Source organism: Neolamprologus multifasciatus, chromosome 7, assembly GCF_963576455.1.
Source record: "Neolamprologus multifasciatus chromosome 7, fNeoMul1.2, whole genome shotgun sequence".
NCBI classification, from domain to species: domain Eukaryota; kingdom Metazoa; phylum Chordata; class Actinopteri; order Cichliformes; family Cichlidae; genus Neolamprologus; species Neolamprologus multifasciatus.
The window spans coordinates 41487036-41505718 of record NC_140445.1 but is presented as its reverse complement, the minus strand read 5'-3'; the positions used below and the strand labels follow the sequence as shown (position 1 = coordinate 41505718).

The 18683-nt window shown below is 40.2% G+C and overlaps 1 protein-coding gene across 1 annotated transcript in view; it reads left to right on the top strand.

The window, feature by feature from the left end:
• The window catches only part of carmil2 (capping protein regulator and myosin 1 linker 2), a 65068-nt gene extending 52596 nt beyond the window's left edge, over positions 1-12472 (top strand). Inside the window, exons 33-41 of the mRNA XM_085167392.1 lie at positions 3260-4124; positions 4614-4718; positions 5944-5980; positions 6569-6637; positions 7975-8225; positions 9017-9149; positions 9285-9374; positions 10210-10311; positions 10404-12472. Of these exons, the coding sequence (XP_085023518.1) occupies positions 3260-4124; positions 4614-4718; positions 5944-5980; positions 6569-6637; positions 7975-8225; positions 9017-9149; positions 9285-9374; positions 10210-10311; positions 10404-10957 (2206 nt within the window). The 3' untranslated portion in view covers positions 10958-12472. The remainder of the gene's footprint in view (positions 1-3259; positions 4125-4613; positions 4719-5943; positions 5981-6568; positions 6638-7974; positions 8226-9016; positions 9150-9284; positions 9375-10209; positions 10312-10403) is intronic.
• Positions 12473-18683: the final 6211 nt, after the last annotated feature.

The window sequence follows — 18683 nt, the reverse complement described above, 5'->3', positions numbered from 1 at the left end:
AGCACTAAATGAAATAAAAAGTCTAAGAGATCAGATAGACCCACTGACTCTAAGTAAGGACCAGGTGGACGATAGATAACAGCAAATACGTTTTCCAGTTTCAGGTTATCCAGCTAGGGTTGATAAGGCTAAGCGTTGGTATTTTAAATGAAATAAAACTTTCTGGGTCTTTGGTTGGTTAATAAGCTGGAGTGAAGGAAACTCTGTTATATTCAGAGAGTTTCACACCGCCCCCTCGGCCTGTGCTTCGAGGTTTCTGATGGTTAGAATGACCCAGGGGTGTTGATTCATTTAAATTAACATAATCATCCTGCTTTAACCAGGTTTCTGTAAGGCAGAGTAAATCGGTGTGTTGATCCATTATTTATTCAAGACAGAGACATAATGTTTAATAATCCACATTTCACTGTTTTACTTTTTGGTGCAGTTGTTGATAATATTGTTCTTCTTTTGTGATATTTTAATGTTTTTTGCAAATTTTTGGTTTGTTTTTGGTGGTCTGGGAGCAGACACAGTCTCTAAGGAGATGGAGTTTTGGAAAGAGAACAACACAATCAACTCAGATCATGACATCCGGGGTTTTCAACTGTATTTCACTGTCTTTGTTTTTTAATATAACTGGTGTGGGGCAATGGCATGACAGGTTATGTAAAGGGCAAGTCTCCCATCCATATACAGGGATGGTGGTGCTCTTTCTTCAGCCATCCACTGACTGCTGGTCAATAACCTTTAAATTCTTCATAGCAGATTCTTTTTTTTAGTGTTTTTAATTACTGTTCACAGACAGCTGATATTTCTTTCTGATGTTCCTTTTGCTGAAGTGGTTGTAATGAGGCTGTGTTCTTCACAGCTGTTAAATGGGATGTCATGACTACAGGTTTGTGCTTTGGTAATATACGGACTATTCAAGGTGCCCAGGCATATTTAATCATAGCCATATGGTGCCCAGGTTAACACCGACTGCCTCTAATGCTTTTGGCCAACAGGGTGTCAGTGGAAACTTTGCTAATGTTGGCTATAACGAAGAGGAGAGGAGGCAGTGAGAAAGTGTGGAGATTAGAATATGGACTAAATGTTGGACAGCAACTCATCCACACTTAATGGAGTGAAATAAAACTGGCTAAACAAAGCCAATTAAAACAAAACATAATCCTTTCTGTACTGTACTCTGCTGTGCAAGTCAGCCTTATCTTACTAATTTTGTACCGTGGGAATCCTTATGAAACCGGGGACAATGATGATCTCACCCCCCACTCCAGTCTTCCCTTCAAATGGAGATATGTCTTTAGGGTATACCATCACAGACTGCCTACAAGTGTTTTGGACCTCAATGTATATGGGGTCTACCGAGATTTTCCTATAGTAACTAGAGCCCCTTCTGGTCTTAAGTCAGGATGCAATTCTCTAAATATCCTCTAATCCAAACTTGCCTCTTAAACATGGTAACACCTGAGGCAGCTCTATTCACTGAAGGAGACTGTGACATGCTGTCAAAGCTCTGGCAGCTGAATCGACTTGTACACATGCAAGATTTTATTTTGTGTCACATTAGGATCAGAATACTTTACTAATCCCTAAGGAAATTATGTGGTTACAGCAACAGACTGTAATAATACAATATATTATATCCATCCACATTCTTTTGCTTATCCTTATCAGGGTAACGGGGGCTGGAGCCTATCCCCGCTACCATAGGGCGAAAGGCAGGGCACACCCTGGACAGGTCGCCAGTCTGTCGCAGGCCTAACACATAGAGACAGACAACCATTCGCACTCACATTCACACCTATGGGCAGTTTAGAATTACCAATTAATCTGACCCCACTAACTGCAAGTCTCTGGACCGTGTGATTGACATTGTACTTTAAACTGTAAACAGTAAAACTTTGTTGTTTTCACTGTAGAGGATGTGCAGATATTAAGTGTGTAACTATTACACTGTGTAACGTGCATTGTTACCACATACAAAACTCAAGCCCTGAGTTTACATGCTACCTTAACTACTGTATATGCCACAACTACTGTAACTATCATTATTATTATTAGTAGTATTATATGTCCGCCTCTCCAGGGGATACTTGGAGTATGGTTGCTGTAGTAACAATAGACATTTTTGGTCAGAAACATATTTTCAGTGCTTCTCATTCATCTTGGGAAGTCCTGTGCTTGTGTATTTTACAGCATAACTGCGGGTTTATGGTTGGTGGTTCAGGGTCATATGATCCAGCCCCAAATATAAGCTTAATGTTAAAGAAGAGAGGGTGTCTGAAACCAAAGCTGTTACCACTGTACAGGAGTCTGAGGATGAGGTCTATAATAGGACTGGGTCCTTAGTGCTTAGTTTTGATGAAGGATTTCAAATTCTATTCTGGATGTAGAGATAATAATATGGGGATAATATGGATTTATGGATAATAATATGGGGGAAAATAGAACTGTTTTGCAAATTTCTGTCAGTACTCTCACCAGTAAATCAGATTGACCCAGCCTGATTCCTGACCACTCCGTGTGTGCGATTTACATTTGAATTATTACTCAGGCTTAATGTAAACATCCGTGATTGAAAAAATAGACTCTTCCAGTAAATGTAAGAATCAGCCGTTTCATGGTTGAATTAAGACCATATAAGAGCCATTACACCAGAATTGCCACGTCGGAACAGCAGTTTGTAGCATTTTTAGCTTTTACACAGTAGACAGGAAAGTAGGAAGAGAGCAACGTGGAATAATGTGGAGATAATATGGAGGGCATGATCTGGGATGGACTCAAACCCAGGCTTCTGCAACCTTATAGTTGAGCATTAGCGGCACCAGGTCAGAACAGCTCTGTTGCTGTGTTGACAACAACATGTTATGTTGGTGTAGCAGGTGTGAACTTTTTAAACAAATGTCTTTCCCTTTGGTGTTAGCATCCTTCATTTTCTCTATACTAAGCTAACTCTCCCTAAGTAAAGACAAAACTACATACACCTGACCGGGCTCATATCCACTCAGGACCAGAAGCATGATTGAACTAATATATGTATTTATTTAACCAACGAGTGAAGCAAATTTTAAGCATATTACATAGAAGTCCAGGCGTAGCTTCCAGGTTTTTTGTCAATCTGTCAGTCATTTAGGAGCTGTTTTTGCCCTGTGTGATGTTTGCATGCATGTTAGCTGTGTGCCTGAGCTCAGCATGTCTTTGGTCCTGTACCAGTAGTTGTAGTACTGAATGTCTCTTCTTGTCTGTTGCTCTTTCTGCTGTTTTCCTGCTGCAGAAAAGGCCAGTGGGAGGAGTCAAACCCTGCCCAAGCCACTCCCCCAGAGTCAAGCTCCACCCCCTCAGTCTCAACCCCCTTGTCCTCTACGTCTGACATTATCACCTCCTCTACCACCACTCTCACTTCACCCTATGCATCCACTGACATGTCCTTCACATCCACTGATGTTCCACCCCTCTCTACCTCCATTCCATCCACCTTTTCCTCCGTCACCACCACCACCACACTTCCCACCAAAAATATCAAGAAAAAGTTTGGTGACTTCTTCGCCTTCAAGAGGGCTCGAGTTGCCCGAGCCACCAAGGCAAGTGGGGGAGAGGGAGGAGGAGGAGAAGGGGTGAAGGTCAAAAGGACCTCCATTGCAGACCTCATTCGACCCCTCCGTGAGGCCAAAGAAAGGGAGAGGGAGAGGGAGAGGGACAAGGAGAGAGAGAAGGAGAGAGGGGCAAGGTCAGTGGAGGATGCTAACATTTCTAATGATGCCACCACCACAGAAGGAATCTCCGCCACCAGCCAACATCTTGCAGGCGATGTGCGGGAAAAGAGATCGCCTGCCCAGACGTTAACCATGATGATGCCACCCAGTGAGACCACTCCCTTGTATCCCACCATCACAACAAGCCCTGATCTCACGACTACTGTACTTTCCAATCTGGAGGAAGAGGCAGCTCCTGTCTTGCCAGCTCGCATGCCCAGTCCTGTGGTCACTCGCACTCTGACTGAGCAGGACAAGCAGCTGGTAGGGACTCCATATGGAGAGAGGAGACTAAAAGTGACCAAGAGGGCACTGAGAGAGGGAAAGAGCCAAAGTCTCATACTGTTGACGGGATTAGAGACTGATGACAAGGATACACCCACTAAGGTCAGTCTTGTGATACCTGTAACATCATAATAACAGTAAATTATGAGATGAATCTCTATGGGAACCAAGGTTTCTAAAAAAGCTAATGTCAGAGACAAGCCTTTATTTTGAATTTCTCTTGTTTTAAGTCTAATTTTAGCATATTAAGGTAGAACCTTTCCCTGTTCTTTGACCTGCTCCCAGTTTATATTGTAAATGATACTATTTGTTGTTGATACAGAGTAAACACTTCCTCAAAGTTCTACCTGTTGTTATGATAAATTTACCACGTTATCACTTTCGTCGCCTGGATATGACCAGTACAACAACACAGTCGCGTCTTTGCTGTGTTCGTGTGTTAACACAGTGATGCCCATTCTCATAAAACATCTACTCTATTCTCAATCTTTATTTTGACAGTTTTCAAATAATACCAACGGAACCAAGCCAGTGCCTGTGTGTATGAGAGGGAACAGTTATTGTTCTAAGTGTTTCTGTACTGTCTTTCAGAAACATGCTTCGGAGAGCACATCTAGTTTTGAGCAGAAGCTTCAGGTGATGTTGCACAGAATGGGCGTGGCCAAAACTCCACCTGCTGAAACCAAGATGAGCCAGGTAAATGGGGGAGTGCGGATGTGTGTGTAAACATATTAATCTGAACATTGTTTGCCTTAAATATTTTATATGCAGGACTATCGCACCTCTTTCATTTTTTATCTTTTTAAACTGTGAGAAACACACTCCTCACACATTCTCCCACATCCCATTTTGAAAGTTTGCCAGAAAACAAAAGGGATTCAATCTCATTAATGAGTGATTGATTAAGAAAATGGATGATAGGTTGGAATGTCTTAAGAAAAACCACATATCTCAATTTTTCCATATTTATTGAGTCTACTCTCATTAAATGTACATTACAGATGAGTGTGGAAACTTCACAGTTTTTACCCCTGAGCCATAACAGGCTGACTGAGTATTGTCACCATCCTACCAGGCAGCCAGGCAGGCAGTGTCCCAGTATTTTTGTAATTAAATAGTATATCATCATAGTTTTATGATTCAAAGAAATATGTAGATCTAAAATTACCTTTAACTTAACAAACATTTCCACTCCTCTGTAGTAGGCTAGTGCTATTAATAGGAATAGAAAGCAGCAGTAATGGCAGTTTTCACACTGACACTGAGAAAATGCCTTCCTACTCTATCTGAACACCCAAAGTGCTTTACACAGCTTGTCTCATTTACACCACAAGCACTTTTTCCTGTGCACTTTCTAACATTCGCACACACTTACACTCTGATGGATGCATCAGAGAGCAACCAGGGTTAGTATCTTGCCCAAGGATATTTGGCATGTAGACTGGAGCAGATGGGGACCTTCTGATTAGTAGGTGACCTGTGTTCTTCTGCCCTAATATGTTTATGTGGATAATCTGGTTCAAAAATGCTGGAAAATATAGAGCAAAAAGCACCAAATTCCAGCCCATACCTGTGCACTTTGAAAACCAGTAACTTGGTCAGTTTTCATCGTATGACGTTAAATTATAACTTTGTTTTAAAGAGTACAATAAAGTTACTACAATGAAAAACAGGTTTAAACTTTTTTAAGTTTTCACTGCTTTTATTGGAATGACCCAAACCAGCAAAATAGACAAAAATGGTTGGAAGAGAAAACAAAGGTGAACAGTAAAATCCCAACGACCTCATATTTATCTTATTTATTTATTTATTTAACCTTCATTTAACCAGGAGGGCTTTGAAATTCAAATCTCCTTTTCAAGCAAGATCTGGCTACACAAAAACACATAAAACAAAAATAAGACTAATTCCTCTTTTACAGAATAAAGATGAAGAGCTGAGAAAGGCCAACTCTGATGGTAAGTGTTTTTGCATATGTTCTCTATAAGTGTGTTTGTGTGTGTGGTTGTCAGTGTGCAAGTCAGTGTTGTTTGCAGTGTAATGCCCTTTAAGTTCACTATGTAAAGGCCAGTCCATTTGTCATTTATAACTTACCATCCACTTTCCCTCCCACTGTAGCCAAAGTGCTTGCTCACAGGGGGTCACATAATTGTTGGGTGTTTCTCTGTATGTATTATTTTAAGGTCTACCTTACAATACAAAGCATCTTGAAACAACTGTTGGTGTGATTTGGCGCTATATAAATAAAATTGAACTGAACTCAAATTGAACTATTCTGATTAAGTAACACACTTCCAACCTTTTTAGTGTACATGGTTATAAATCAAATTTAGTTTAATTCTTTAACAGAACATTTGAGTCTATACTTAGTGTTTCATATAGTTTTATAAATATTGATTTTTTCCATCACTCTTCTTATTTTGTTTGAGTCATCACTACTAATCCATGTTTTAAGATCTGCCATCTAGAGCTGTGTGATAAGCTGTAGGATTCACATATTATTTGCAATATTCACTGTCTTCTACTGTCATGTCACTGTCCCTTAGGTGCTATTCTTGACAAACCTGAACCACCTCCCACATACATGAAGCCCAGGACTATGTCCACTTCATCAGGTATCAATATTTCCTTGCTCATGTCTACATATAAATTATAATCTCAATCTATAGCTTGGCAGAGCCAGTTCAGCAAAAAAAAAAAAAATGTCGGGATTCTTGCTCAGAAAAAGGATCAACATGCTCTGAAGTTTCTGCTGTCCCTGTATCGATACATTATTAGCAAACAAAATATCACGATACTACACAGTATCGATTTTTTTCCCCCACCCCTAGTATTGCTGTGTGGGACAATGCACCAGCATGAAGAAGTCAGTGATGATCGACCAGTTTTCACGTGTTTTGTAAAAAATTGAAATATGGATCTGTAACACTTGTCAGCTGTTACAGGACCCCAGCACACAGTCAGACATGCACAACCGATGAGGTGAACTTGTGCCTGTGCCACACCCTTTGCAGAAAAGGTGTGCAGCAGCACTGCTTCAGGATGTCGAGCTGCATAATCCACTGGAAGCAATATCCGCTTGCACAGGGAATTCTGTCCCAGAATTAAGGGATGTGTCGGGTGGAAGATAACTGCAGCCGTAACTTTATGCATTTGCCACTGTATCTCATTTCTAGCGGTCTATGTCCCCATGCACACATCTGACCTCTATGAATATTGCCTCCAACAACACTCCCGGCCGAACCAGGTTTTGGTGGACTGAGGTCTGCGTGTAGCCCGAGTCCACCATAGCCTGCCGTGTACCCCCTTGGCATCTTACCAGAACTCTGTACATGAGTCAGCTGCTCACGCTGTGCGGCTGCCTGCTCCTGGTGCATTTGAGCCAGGACGTGCATCTGCTGCACGGGCTATGGGTCTAACATCATGTGTTGGGATGTTGGGTGCCACTGTAACACTGTTCAGCTGTTACAGGGACCCAGCACGTGCTAGGGTCAGGGATGTGCACAAACGATGTGGCTCAAGTGTCCTTACTTACAGAGTGAACTTGTTTACACAGTTTGTTTTTTCCCACCTCTCCCCTGTAGCCGAGCCACAGACCACACCCAGCCTCAGCGTCATATGTATTTAAAGGAACAACTTTACAATGCTTTATAATAAAGTTTAACATAGTCTGGATATCACGTTGTAATGTACTATATGTAAACAGCAAAGTTTAGTCTTTGGAGGTTTTAGTTTTGATGGACATGGGACACTGGACAGTGAGTGACATCATAAACATGTCTTCTGTAGTGTAACCAGTCTGATGTATCTAGGCCTGTGATATGAGAACACAGGAAGTTCTGTACTAGTATGCCATGCTTTCTGTGTATAATCTACATCCTTTTAAACATCTGTCCAAACTATGGGCACTAACTGGGAACACTTGCAATGTCCCTTTCACCCTGCTTCCCAGCTGATCCCAGGCATCCGATCAGATCTCTGCACCCCGTTCGACCAGATCCTCTCCTTCCTCCAAAGCCCGCCCTCCCAGAGCATCCTATTGGCCCCCTGCCACCCAAACCTGCCATCTCAGCCAGACCTCCTCTCTCCACTCTGACTGCTGCAGGAGGAGCTCGTCCCTCTTCTGCTCCTCCTTCCAGCAGCCCAGTGGAGCTGCTGGAAGGAGGAAAACATGATGGCAGGCCAGAGGAGACTACAAGACAGGTAATATATTTCATTTTATTGTTGGCAATAAGATCATTCAGAAGGTGAGACTGTATACAAAGCTATTATTGTTTGATTATATATTAGGTAACTAAGTAGGGCTGGGCGATATGAGAAAAATATAATATCACTATAGACATCACGATGTCTAAATAACCCCCCAAAACAAATGTTATTGTCAACCATATAGTGGTATATGGTTGAATTGGTATACTCATTCAAACTGACAATTCAGTTGTTTTTTTAAAAAGGGGTTCTTTTGTGATTATGATATAAAAATTGTGAAATAAAAAATGTGATGACCTCAAATTACAGAAACATAAGCCTAGACAGTGACTCTAAAAACGACTGACCAAGAACAGTCGCAGGTGTCACAGCTGGTTCATTTAAGGTTTTCTTTGGTGTGTGGGGAGACGCTGACATGCAGAGTTTAAAACACTCTTCTTTATGCAGTGGATGACTTTTCAGCTGGTGAAATAAATTCGTGGTACTGCTTTTGCCATAGATTTATGGCAGGTTTTGCAAATTACTGCGTTTTGTTCGACATCTTTGATAGCTGCATCTAGGTGATGATTCACATTCATGTTGTTCTGTTAAGAGGAAAAACACCTTTTTGTCTGATCATATTTGACATTCTGAAAATGAAGGACTGCATTTAAAAATAGCTGTTGATGCAGTGCTTTTGTTAAACCCTTGAATTAAACCTTCTTGACTGATTCACCGATTTCAAATCAATGGTGGCGTACAGAGAAAAAATTGTGTCAATGAACATCTGGTGATTACGTTCCTAGAATGGAAGCGAGGACGGTTTCCAGGGTGGAACATCGAACGTGTCCTCTAGAAAGGAGCTTCCTTCAGTCCCACCTCTCTGGAGAAGTCCCGGTACACAGGATCGCGCTGAAAAAGCACAATCAGTGACAGAGGGTATGTCTTACCTGTCTTATTAAAAGAAATTTAACCAGAATTGTGGTGGTTCTGATACAACTTTCAATGTGTTTTAAAGAGAAATCAGCTCTGGAATCCAAGTCAGTGTAAATAAATGATTGTGTGTATTTTCAGAGAGTCTTCCTAAGCCGCGTCAACACATGAAGCCTCCTCCGCAGCGTAGAGCTGTGTCTGTCCATGAGGATGCCTTTGCCATGACACAAGGTGAGGCTTTGCACCAGTGTTTGATGAAACTGTGAAAAAATAATGCTAGCAACAGGAAATCCCACAACTGGTTAAATGAAAAATATTCAAATAAGTGTGATTAAAATAAAAAAAAGATTATAAGAGTAAATTCCTCAGTGTTGTTGAAACATGACATCCATTGTATGGACTGAAAAAGAACCTGTGCTTTAATTTCAGGAGTAGTAATAAGTAGTTGTGTAGTATTGACACACACTGCATTTTTCACAACAAACATACAAATTTTATACTGCATACTAGAGCCCTGCACTGGACTATGTTTTTAAATCCCACTCCCACAATGTTTGTGTCCAATCCTGCCTGAATGAGTTACCAGACAACGGAAAAATACTCGGTCAACTTTACTGTCACGACACAACATTAATGTGTCTACTAGAACCTCTCTGGCCACAGTGTAAATGTCCGAGTCAACAACTTTCAGTTTATCACCCCAGTGAGTGTTCATGGCCAGAGACACAATTCATAGTAACCTCTCAGGCTGATGTTACTTTGTGCGTCTTGTTTGATGTGGGCCTGACATTTAGAGTTTCAGTGTCCGGCTCCTCCAGTCCGCATGTCAGAGATACTGAACTGTGAGTTGCCCCGATGTATCCAGAGTGTGTGTGTGATTGTTAGACAGGCTTAGAAAAGAGTCCATGTATGAATGTGTGATGGTTTGCGTTGTGTGAGGCTTTGAGTAAAATGTTTCATCCATTCGTCACCGTGAGGTTAAGTGTGGTATTCTCCCACAACTCTCCTGGAGAAAGGGATAATTGATGATTGACTCTTTATTAAACCTCATACCCTTCTTTTTCAGAGCTGAAGGCAGTGTTACAGAGGTCACCCATCCGTTTCCGAGGCAACAGAAGTGATCTGCCATCCTGCACTGAAGATCCATCCAGTGGAGAAGGACAGAGAGGTCTTCATAAGTCATGCTCATAATTTAACCTTCTTGGCCTATCCTTTTCCTTCTTTGTTTTACTTATTAATCTATATCATTCATCTTCACAGCCAGTGACATGGGAAGGGAGACTGATAAAGATAAGAAGGGCATTCCCCAGAAGGAGGAGCTGCAGGAAAGACGAGGAAGAAGCACAGCAGCCGAAACCAAGCACCCCCATCAAGGAAAGGGTGAAAGCCCAGGCTCAGGGTGTCCCTCCTTTACAGCTCAAGCTCTACATGAAGCAGATGCAACCCAGTTTTCCAGCCATGCATTTGACAAAGCTTTACCCACCCAAGAGAGGCTTCCACCACAGACCCGAACACCGGAAAAGTCTCCAGTGATGCCCCCACACAAAAATAGCACTAGCACAGCCCCAGCATTGCCCCAAACTCTAGATAAATTACTAGTCTCCCCAGCACCTCGAGAAAAGACCCTCAGCACAATCCCAGTCACATCTGGATATTCAGACGTCCCCCAAGTAAGTCCTACATCCCACAAGAAGAAGGTCCCCAGCCCGGTGGATCTGAGAAACAGCACACCAGAGAAAGAGACCATCTCTAAACATCACACAGTGAAGGCAGAGGCAGCAGACCAAAGAACTGAGCCCCCTCTGTCTGAATAGCATCCACAGACTGACTTACCTAAGCAGAAAACACATTTAGGAGGGAGAGGTCTGAGACATCACTGCGATCTGGAACTGAGGGCGTATCTGAGAGTAGTGTGAGTGTTTTAGTGCAGCAGATAAGTAGAAAATCACAGTCACTAGACCTTTGTTTGTTTGTTCTTGTGGAGCCATTAATTTGAAAAATCCCATTAACCACTTGAATTTTAAAATTGGTCCCAACGTGGCTGCCCACTGGTAAATTTCAGAATTTTTATTTTGACATTTAAAACACTGAACAGCACTTTGTGGGAAATTTCAAGAGGGCAGTAAAGCTGCAATTTCTACACAATCGAAGTATTAAACAGATAATATTGATAATAAATGTCACCCGGCCGGCGGACACATTAACATAAGCTGTTTAAGCTTGTTTATTGGCAATAACCTGCCATCCTTTATCATATCAGATCAAGTATAACCAGCTGTTTTGTTAATGCAGCACTTTCTTCTTAGAATAATATATAATCTTGCTCTAGATATTGGCAGTTAACCATGTCACACAGCGATCAGGCCTTTTAATCCAGCTCTAATTGTTTTTCTAAATAAAGTATTTTTTGTAAATAAATCAAGATGTCAGCCTGTATCTCTGAATGAACTAAAAGCTTATGTGGACCTCACAGGGCAGACTGTAAACCTGTGATTTTGTAGAATATGATGCATCACTGTAGATTAAACAATATAGTCTTTAAAAAAATCTGCTCAACCCTAAACATGTGCGGCGGTAATACTGATCCATGTCACACTGATGGGGAACATTTTTCTGAAAAATCATTAGATTAAAAAAAATGTTACAAATTTAGTGCCATGAAGGAGAGCAGAGGTGAAGAAGTCAAGCAACAGCAAGAAGCTGTTTTAATCTAATTCTGTTTGCCTTCTTAAAAGTAGGCTTTATTTATTTATTTATTTATTATTACTTTTTCATTTAGATTTTTTTGGAGGGTTGGTAGGGCTACAGTTCGCTTGCCTTTCTGTAAAAGTCAGTATAAGCCAGCGAGTGGTTAACACGTTCACTTTACACGTGAAAGATCCCCAAACCCAGCTTCTGGGAGTACTCCTAGTGCTGGTTGCATCAGCAGGGGCATCTGGCATGAACCTGGTGCCATATCAAACATATGAATCCATCTGTTGTGCCAACCACTTAATAAAGCAGCTCAAAAAAAGGAAACAGCTAAAAGTGTCTTTACATAAGTTACAAAGAGAATGACTTCAAACCTCGAAGATTAACTTTTACATGGTCAAACATGCGTCGTTTGATAATAAGTTGTCCTCGTCTCTAAATGTAACGTTTCCCACCAGAGTCAGCATTTTGAAATTTCAAATGGCTAATGGGATTCCTCAAGAGTAATCATAAATGAGTATATCTGCACATTTTGGTATTTGTATCCAATTATGAATGATTTTCCTTGCACTATTGTACTCTCCTGTAGAATCGCTCTCATGTCCGGAGTGTTCTCGTTAAACGTGTGAGAACCACACGTGTATCATACCTGGGTGTATCAGGTATGATACACCCAGATGGTACGGACTCCCTGCGTGCTAGCTTCTGTATAGTTGGTGCATTTATTCTGTGGGGTGAATTTTTGATTTATATTAGTTATATATACAGTGGAAGCACATGGATTACATTGCTGGCTTGTTATTGCAGTCTGTGCAAATTTACCCCAAAGATTAAATGTACTGACCGCTAGCTGTAGCTAGCTGGGCACATGTTCACCAACCATGTGTCTGCTGAGTGTATCAGTGTGTTGACAGCTCATCCTCTCATCTGATGTCAGAAATGATCATGCACTTCATCCTGTTATTTTGCTGCAGACTCATTATTTTTGAATCACATCCATCTTTGCATTGAACAATATGTGTCACCTATAAAATTCATTTCCATCAACCTGCACACATCGTTAAGAGTCTGAAATGAGCTTCATCAGCTACGGGACTGAAATCTTTTTCATGCACTTTCCACAAAAACATTAAATTTGTTAACAAGACATTTCTGAGCGTACCACAACACCACACTTGGTTTGATTACACCATGTCAGGCGCATTAATAACAACTACTTAAAATTGTTATGATTTCAAAGTGAATTACAAACTCCATGCTGATAGCAGATGTCTTTTTACTTTGCCTTTTTGTCACCTTCTACAAGATGACTAGGTTTCTGGAAACTACATTTGTACTTCATATCTAATTGTGACTAAGGTTATTTAGAGACATTATTTACATCATATTACTTGGTCACACTGTAAATTCTGAGTCCAGGCAACCTCTTTTGGATTATGCCAAGGGGATAAGTAATTAGTCACTAATACTACCGAACTTCTGCTGATTAAGATCTCATATTGCATATCCTTTTTTTGGAAGTTGAGGGAGATGCCTCATTAGAGGCCTCCACCATGAAGCAGGATTTGGGGTTAGTGAGGTAGGTTTAATCTGTGGGTTTGCATTGTGCCATAGTGGTCCCTTCCTCACTGGGGTACATCAGCATGTTAACTTCTGCAAGCCTAACATGCTCGTTCGTTATGTTCAAGAAAAGATATCAAGACTATAAAACATTGTTTTCATATTTGTTCTTTGCTTATTTTCCTAACGACCACAGAAAGAGTAAGGTCTCATGCAGCATAAGAATAAATTTGAGCAGCATGTTTACATAAAAAGCAATTGTATAGTCAGATCTACACGTGCCTTAATGAAGAGGCAGTGATACTCATGACGAAGGCAGCGTATTAAGTCAGAGTTTCCCTTCAGAAGCAGTTTTTTAATTTGCATTATATTTTCAAAATCCTCATATTTTTTTCTGGTTGTAGTTTGCTTGACATATGTATGCAACTCTATATACGGTTGTTGATTTTTGGTCATCAGTGCAAACACCACTTTTGCTATAAACCCGTGAATAGGGTTCATTTGCTGAGTTGATCTATATGACAATACTTAATGTGATCATTATTGTTAAGCTTAGTTTCAGTTACAGTTAGGCTAGGATTGGAGGCCTCGGAGCCACCAGAGTGATTGGATCTGTGTGCAATCAGCTTGTGGTCAAGCCTTTCAAATGGTGTCTTTGAAGATGGGCACCAGGTCTGTAACCATGTGTAGTGAGTTACATCTTCAAAGTGGCTTTGGTCCATTAAGACAGTGATAAAAGGGCAATAAGATAAAAGTCAGACTATAATCAGCTGGGGTCAAGTTAGCATTTACATGCAGTTCGTTTGTAATAATATGGCAATTACCTGTTATAAACTGGCAAAAATTGCAAATCTGTTTGCTAAGTGTTGCAAATTTCAGTGAAGTAGTGGAATACCAAATGCAAGGATGGACTAGCCACTTGCAGCACAGGCATAATACATGATGACGTGAGGTGCGGCCCACCTTAAACAGTCAGCTTGATAAGCAGTTCATGGATTGTGCAGAATCCATACACAGGAGGTCCGACTCTCAGCCACAGACTCGATCAGAGTAAATAAATGTGGCAAATGTACAATTTATACATTTAGGAACAAACAAAGATGCAGCTATTTCATTTCAGCAATGATCAGAATTTTGGTAAGAGCGGTGCAAATTTGCTGCTCAAAAGTGTGGCAGCAAGTAATGTATTAACAAATATAACACAGTGTAAAAGCAGGTTTGGCTCTTGTGTTTCTCTCTGAAAACAGAGAAAGAAACAGAGAAATAAAGGGGGACTATAGAAGAACCAATAGGATTGTTTTAAAAGTGAGCTCTTCTGATAGAACTGTGTGTGTGGGCCCTGAGGACCAACACTCAGGGGCGTGCAGGGTTTAGCTAGAAAAGCGGTTTATTACAAACTATTTAAACCTGAAATCTATGCATAGCAGCGCAAATGTGTGATGTAAAGAGCACAAAATATATTTTACTGTCAGATCCTGATCCATCTGTGTTAATGAAGATACTGTTTCTGTGTCACTCTCTGGGTTTTTCTGCAGACTCTGTTAAATTCTAGGTTATTATTAAAGTCAGTATTATGTATTGTAACATTTATACATGAATCTATGTAATAGCACCTGTCAAGCAAAGTGTGCACGCTGCAGAGAAACAAAATGTTTTCATTGTATACTGGTCTCTGTGTAAAAATGTGACTAAAGCACTGGAATGCAGGAACATGTGGGGCTTGGCTCTCGACGCTCAGAATGACAACTCAGTAAGGATCTACAGGACAGAGCCAACGTTCTGGCTCTTGGCTCGCAGCTTTAAGCTGATCCTGTGCTGATTGTGTACTTGTTCTGCTAACATCTCCCCAAACAAATGAGCACTCATAGCAGCAGCTATCACACAAAAATCAGGCATGTTGTTCTGGCATTAAATTCAACACAAGTTGCAGAAAAATGCGGGCCATAAACCTGACTAAATCAGGTTTGTGTGATTCGTTAGATTATATTTCCACTTGGTGAAGCAGACAAGTTGTGTTGATCATCATCCGACTGACTGTAACCTGTGTCAGTTTGTCTGCATTTAGAAATTAGATCAGTGTTATTTGGAAACCTTTTACTATTTGAGTGTGACGACAGGCATTGCAAGTCTGGAGACAGGTTGACTCCCAACAGGCGACCTGTGCCTTGTGACTAAGAGAAGGGTGCTGTATGTTCAACTTCACAGCAACTACTTTCAAATGGTTGCTGGCAGCAAAAACAAAAAACAGTGCTGTCTCTCAGCAACTGTGTTTTTCTGCTCGCAAAAAGGCCATCCTATTTTTATTCTAGTCTGACTCAGGCTTAAGCCCAACTACAAGGAAAAGGTACTTTGGGTATGTCTAAATTGTTTTGTATGTTTGTGTATTTTATTAGATTTCATTTCTAAGTAAGCACAAGAAGTGAATCCTTTACAACTGAAATGGAGGGTCTGGAGGTGAAAATGGCCTAGTCTATTCCTATTGCTTTTCCCCTTTCCATGCAGTGCACAACACAGCATGTAACATCTCTGCAGGACCTCAGTAGTGCCCAGTGAAAACTGCTTGGCATTGTGCAATGTTGCTATGAACTCCAAACTTTAATTCTTTGATTTCGTCCTCCAAAAGTCAAGAACGATACGAGTTGGATTTCCTCATAAACTAAAAGTGTTCAGGTTTGTTCAAAATCAAATGCATAAAACAGAAATACTTTTCTTTTGCAGTGTTCACATACAACTGTCATGCCCAATTTCTTTTCATTTGTCATATGTCGGTTCAGCCTTATCTTTAGTTTGGACACGTAAGGATAGCTGAAATTCTTCTTTAACAACATTCGATCAGGAGTACAGCACAAGACCTTTTAGTCAAGTACAAGTAAAATTAAAAATTAACCTCTTGAGATCCATCGGGTGGTTGGTGCTACTATATTTAGAACTTAGGATTAAGTTCACTGTTTGTACCCAAATGGAATAGAACAACAGTAAGTTTATACATTTACAAGAGATTTGAAAGTTAGTATCTTCCCGTTTCTGAAAATATGTTTGTGTTCCATTTGGCTAAAATACCACCTAATGCTGACCCTATGAGGTTTACTGGTGAGCTGACCTGAGCTGTTCAGAGTTTGGCATCATACGTTGAATTGTATTGATTTTTTAAAAAGAAATTTTGGTTGTACAAGTATCTCCAAACAGGTGGAAAAAAGCATTCACATTTATATGCACTGAAAATTATTACAAGTATTTATTTTAGTCTCTCATTTAAAAATTTTCTTTTTGCCTTGTTTTCACATTAAGCCTTTTTATAATCTCCAGCTGAATACATGGGACACTAAAGCTCTGCTCACTCATTTTTGTGGGATCACATGAATATATTATATTCGTATATCCATTCAATCACTCCTTTAGCTAAATAATTTTCTCCAGAGTCACTAGATTAAAAACAAAACTATATAATCAGAGGAAAATGTTGTGTTTCTCTCAGGGTGGTTGTGGTGAATGGTGTGTGTGTTTTATAAGAGCAGACCTCAGTTCACCTCCCTGTGATGTCTGACCCGAGCCTTCCTCTTATCCTGGAGGAGAGTTTATTTTCTACCTTCATTGTTATTTTTGCCTTGCACGCACAGAATATGTACAAAACTACATAACACAAAGTTATAAACAGAGTGTGAACCTATACTTGTTAAGATTATTAAAAAGTTAACTGACTTGTGTGATAATTTTGTATTTTGTAAAACTTTGACTCAGTTGTTTGTTGTCATCGGTCCCTGTGAAGATTTTGTGCTCATTTTTTGTCTTTTCTCTTTCAAACCTTTCTCTTCCTGTTAAAAGGGAGTTTTTCCTCTACACTGTTGCTCATAGAGCCTCATCGGATTGTTGAGGTTCTCCCTCTTAATATTCTAAGGTCTTTGCCTTACAATATAAAATGCCTTAAAACAGCTGTTGAAGCAAACTGGCACTATATAAATAAAACTGATTAACAGTGAATTAGGAAAAAGCTTAGAAAAGGCTGAGTTGCCCATTAAAAGGTTTAACAGGCAAAGAGAACAAAAAGCTGCATCATAATCTCAGGAAGTAAAGTTTGAACAACATTTAATGATGTCCCAATGTCTTTAAAGATTCAACTACACTATAGAATAAAAGTTAAGGTTTCCCATGGGAGAAAACTGTCTTGAAATAAAGGAGCAATCACACTCCTGCAAGAATTGTTAGATAATAATTTAAAAAGATGCCAAATGTGTTCATTTTCATCTCCCCGACTTTCTTTCTTGGATTCTGCTAGAGAAGGTTTGCATGGTTCACAGTTTACAGTAACTGTTATCTCACCAGCAATAATCTTACCTGATTTAAAACTGGACAATCTTCCCTTCAGTGTAGTCTTCTTGTGTTCTAAACACTTGCACTTGTTCAGTGCAGACCAGAGCAGACCAGCCAACATCAGTGGAGTCTCATGTCCAAACCTAAAGGCAGTTCAGGAGCATTGTTCTTCTCTTATATCGAAAGTTGGCGGACCGGATGCCGAACCATAAAGACGTCACACGTGTGATATTGCAATTAACACTCTCAAACGTGAACAACATACCAGTGTGTCGGGTCAATCTTTACAGTTAGTTACTTTTATTAAATTTCAGCTGCTTGAATAAAATAATTTGCCAAATATATGGATATTATCTTACTTTTAGATGAAAGATAAGTAGAGATCTAGAACAAAGAGCAACTGAGCAAAAAATAAATAAAATAGCAGGAGTACAGAAGCTGCTGAGAGCTGCACAAGATGACTGTTAACTGTTTAGATAATAACACAAGAGGTTAGCTACTAATGTATTGTCAGGCTACCATTCGGCCATCGTGAATATTTCTGCGACTAAATCTTCTGTTGTTCCTCGTAAAGATTGTCTCACTCCATGAATTAAACTCTCCATCTTCTCTGATCTGCCTGCCTGGTCACTGGGCCCCATTGCCCCACCTTCTAATTTAATCTTGTGTCTTTTGCTCAGTTGCCAGCCTGCCTGTTTCCCCATGCTCATTGTTCCAAGTTTTCCTATGTTTTCTTTGGATAATAAACTCGTCAAATTATATTCTAGCACCCATGGATCTGATTATCTGCTGTCTTGGCAATACAAGGGAAGCTAGGGACAAAACACAGAGACAAGCCTAAGACTGACTGGACACAAAAGGGAACTAACAGCATCAAACCAAGGAACTAATAACCAGACACATAAATGACAAAACTCAGAAGCAATGGGAAATAATACTATTCTCAAGACTAAATAACAGAGAACTAGAACCTACAAATCA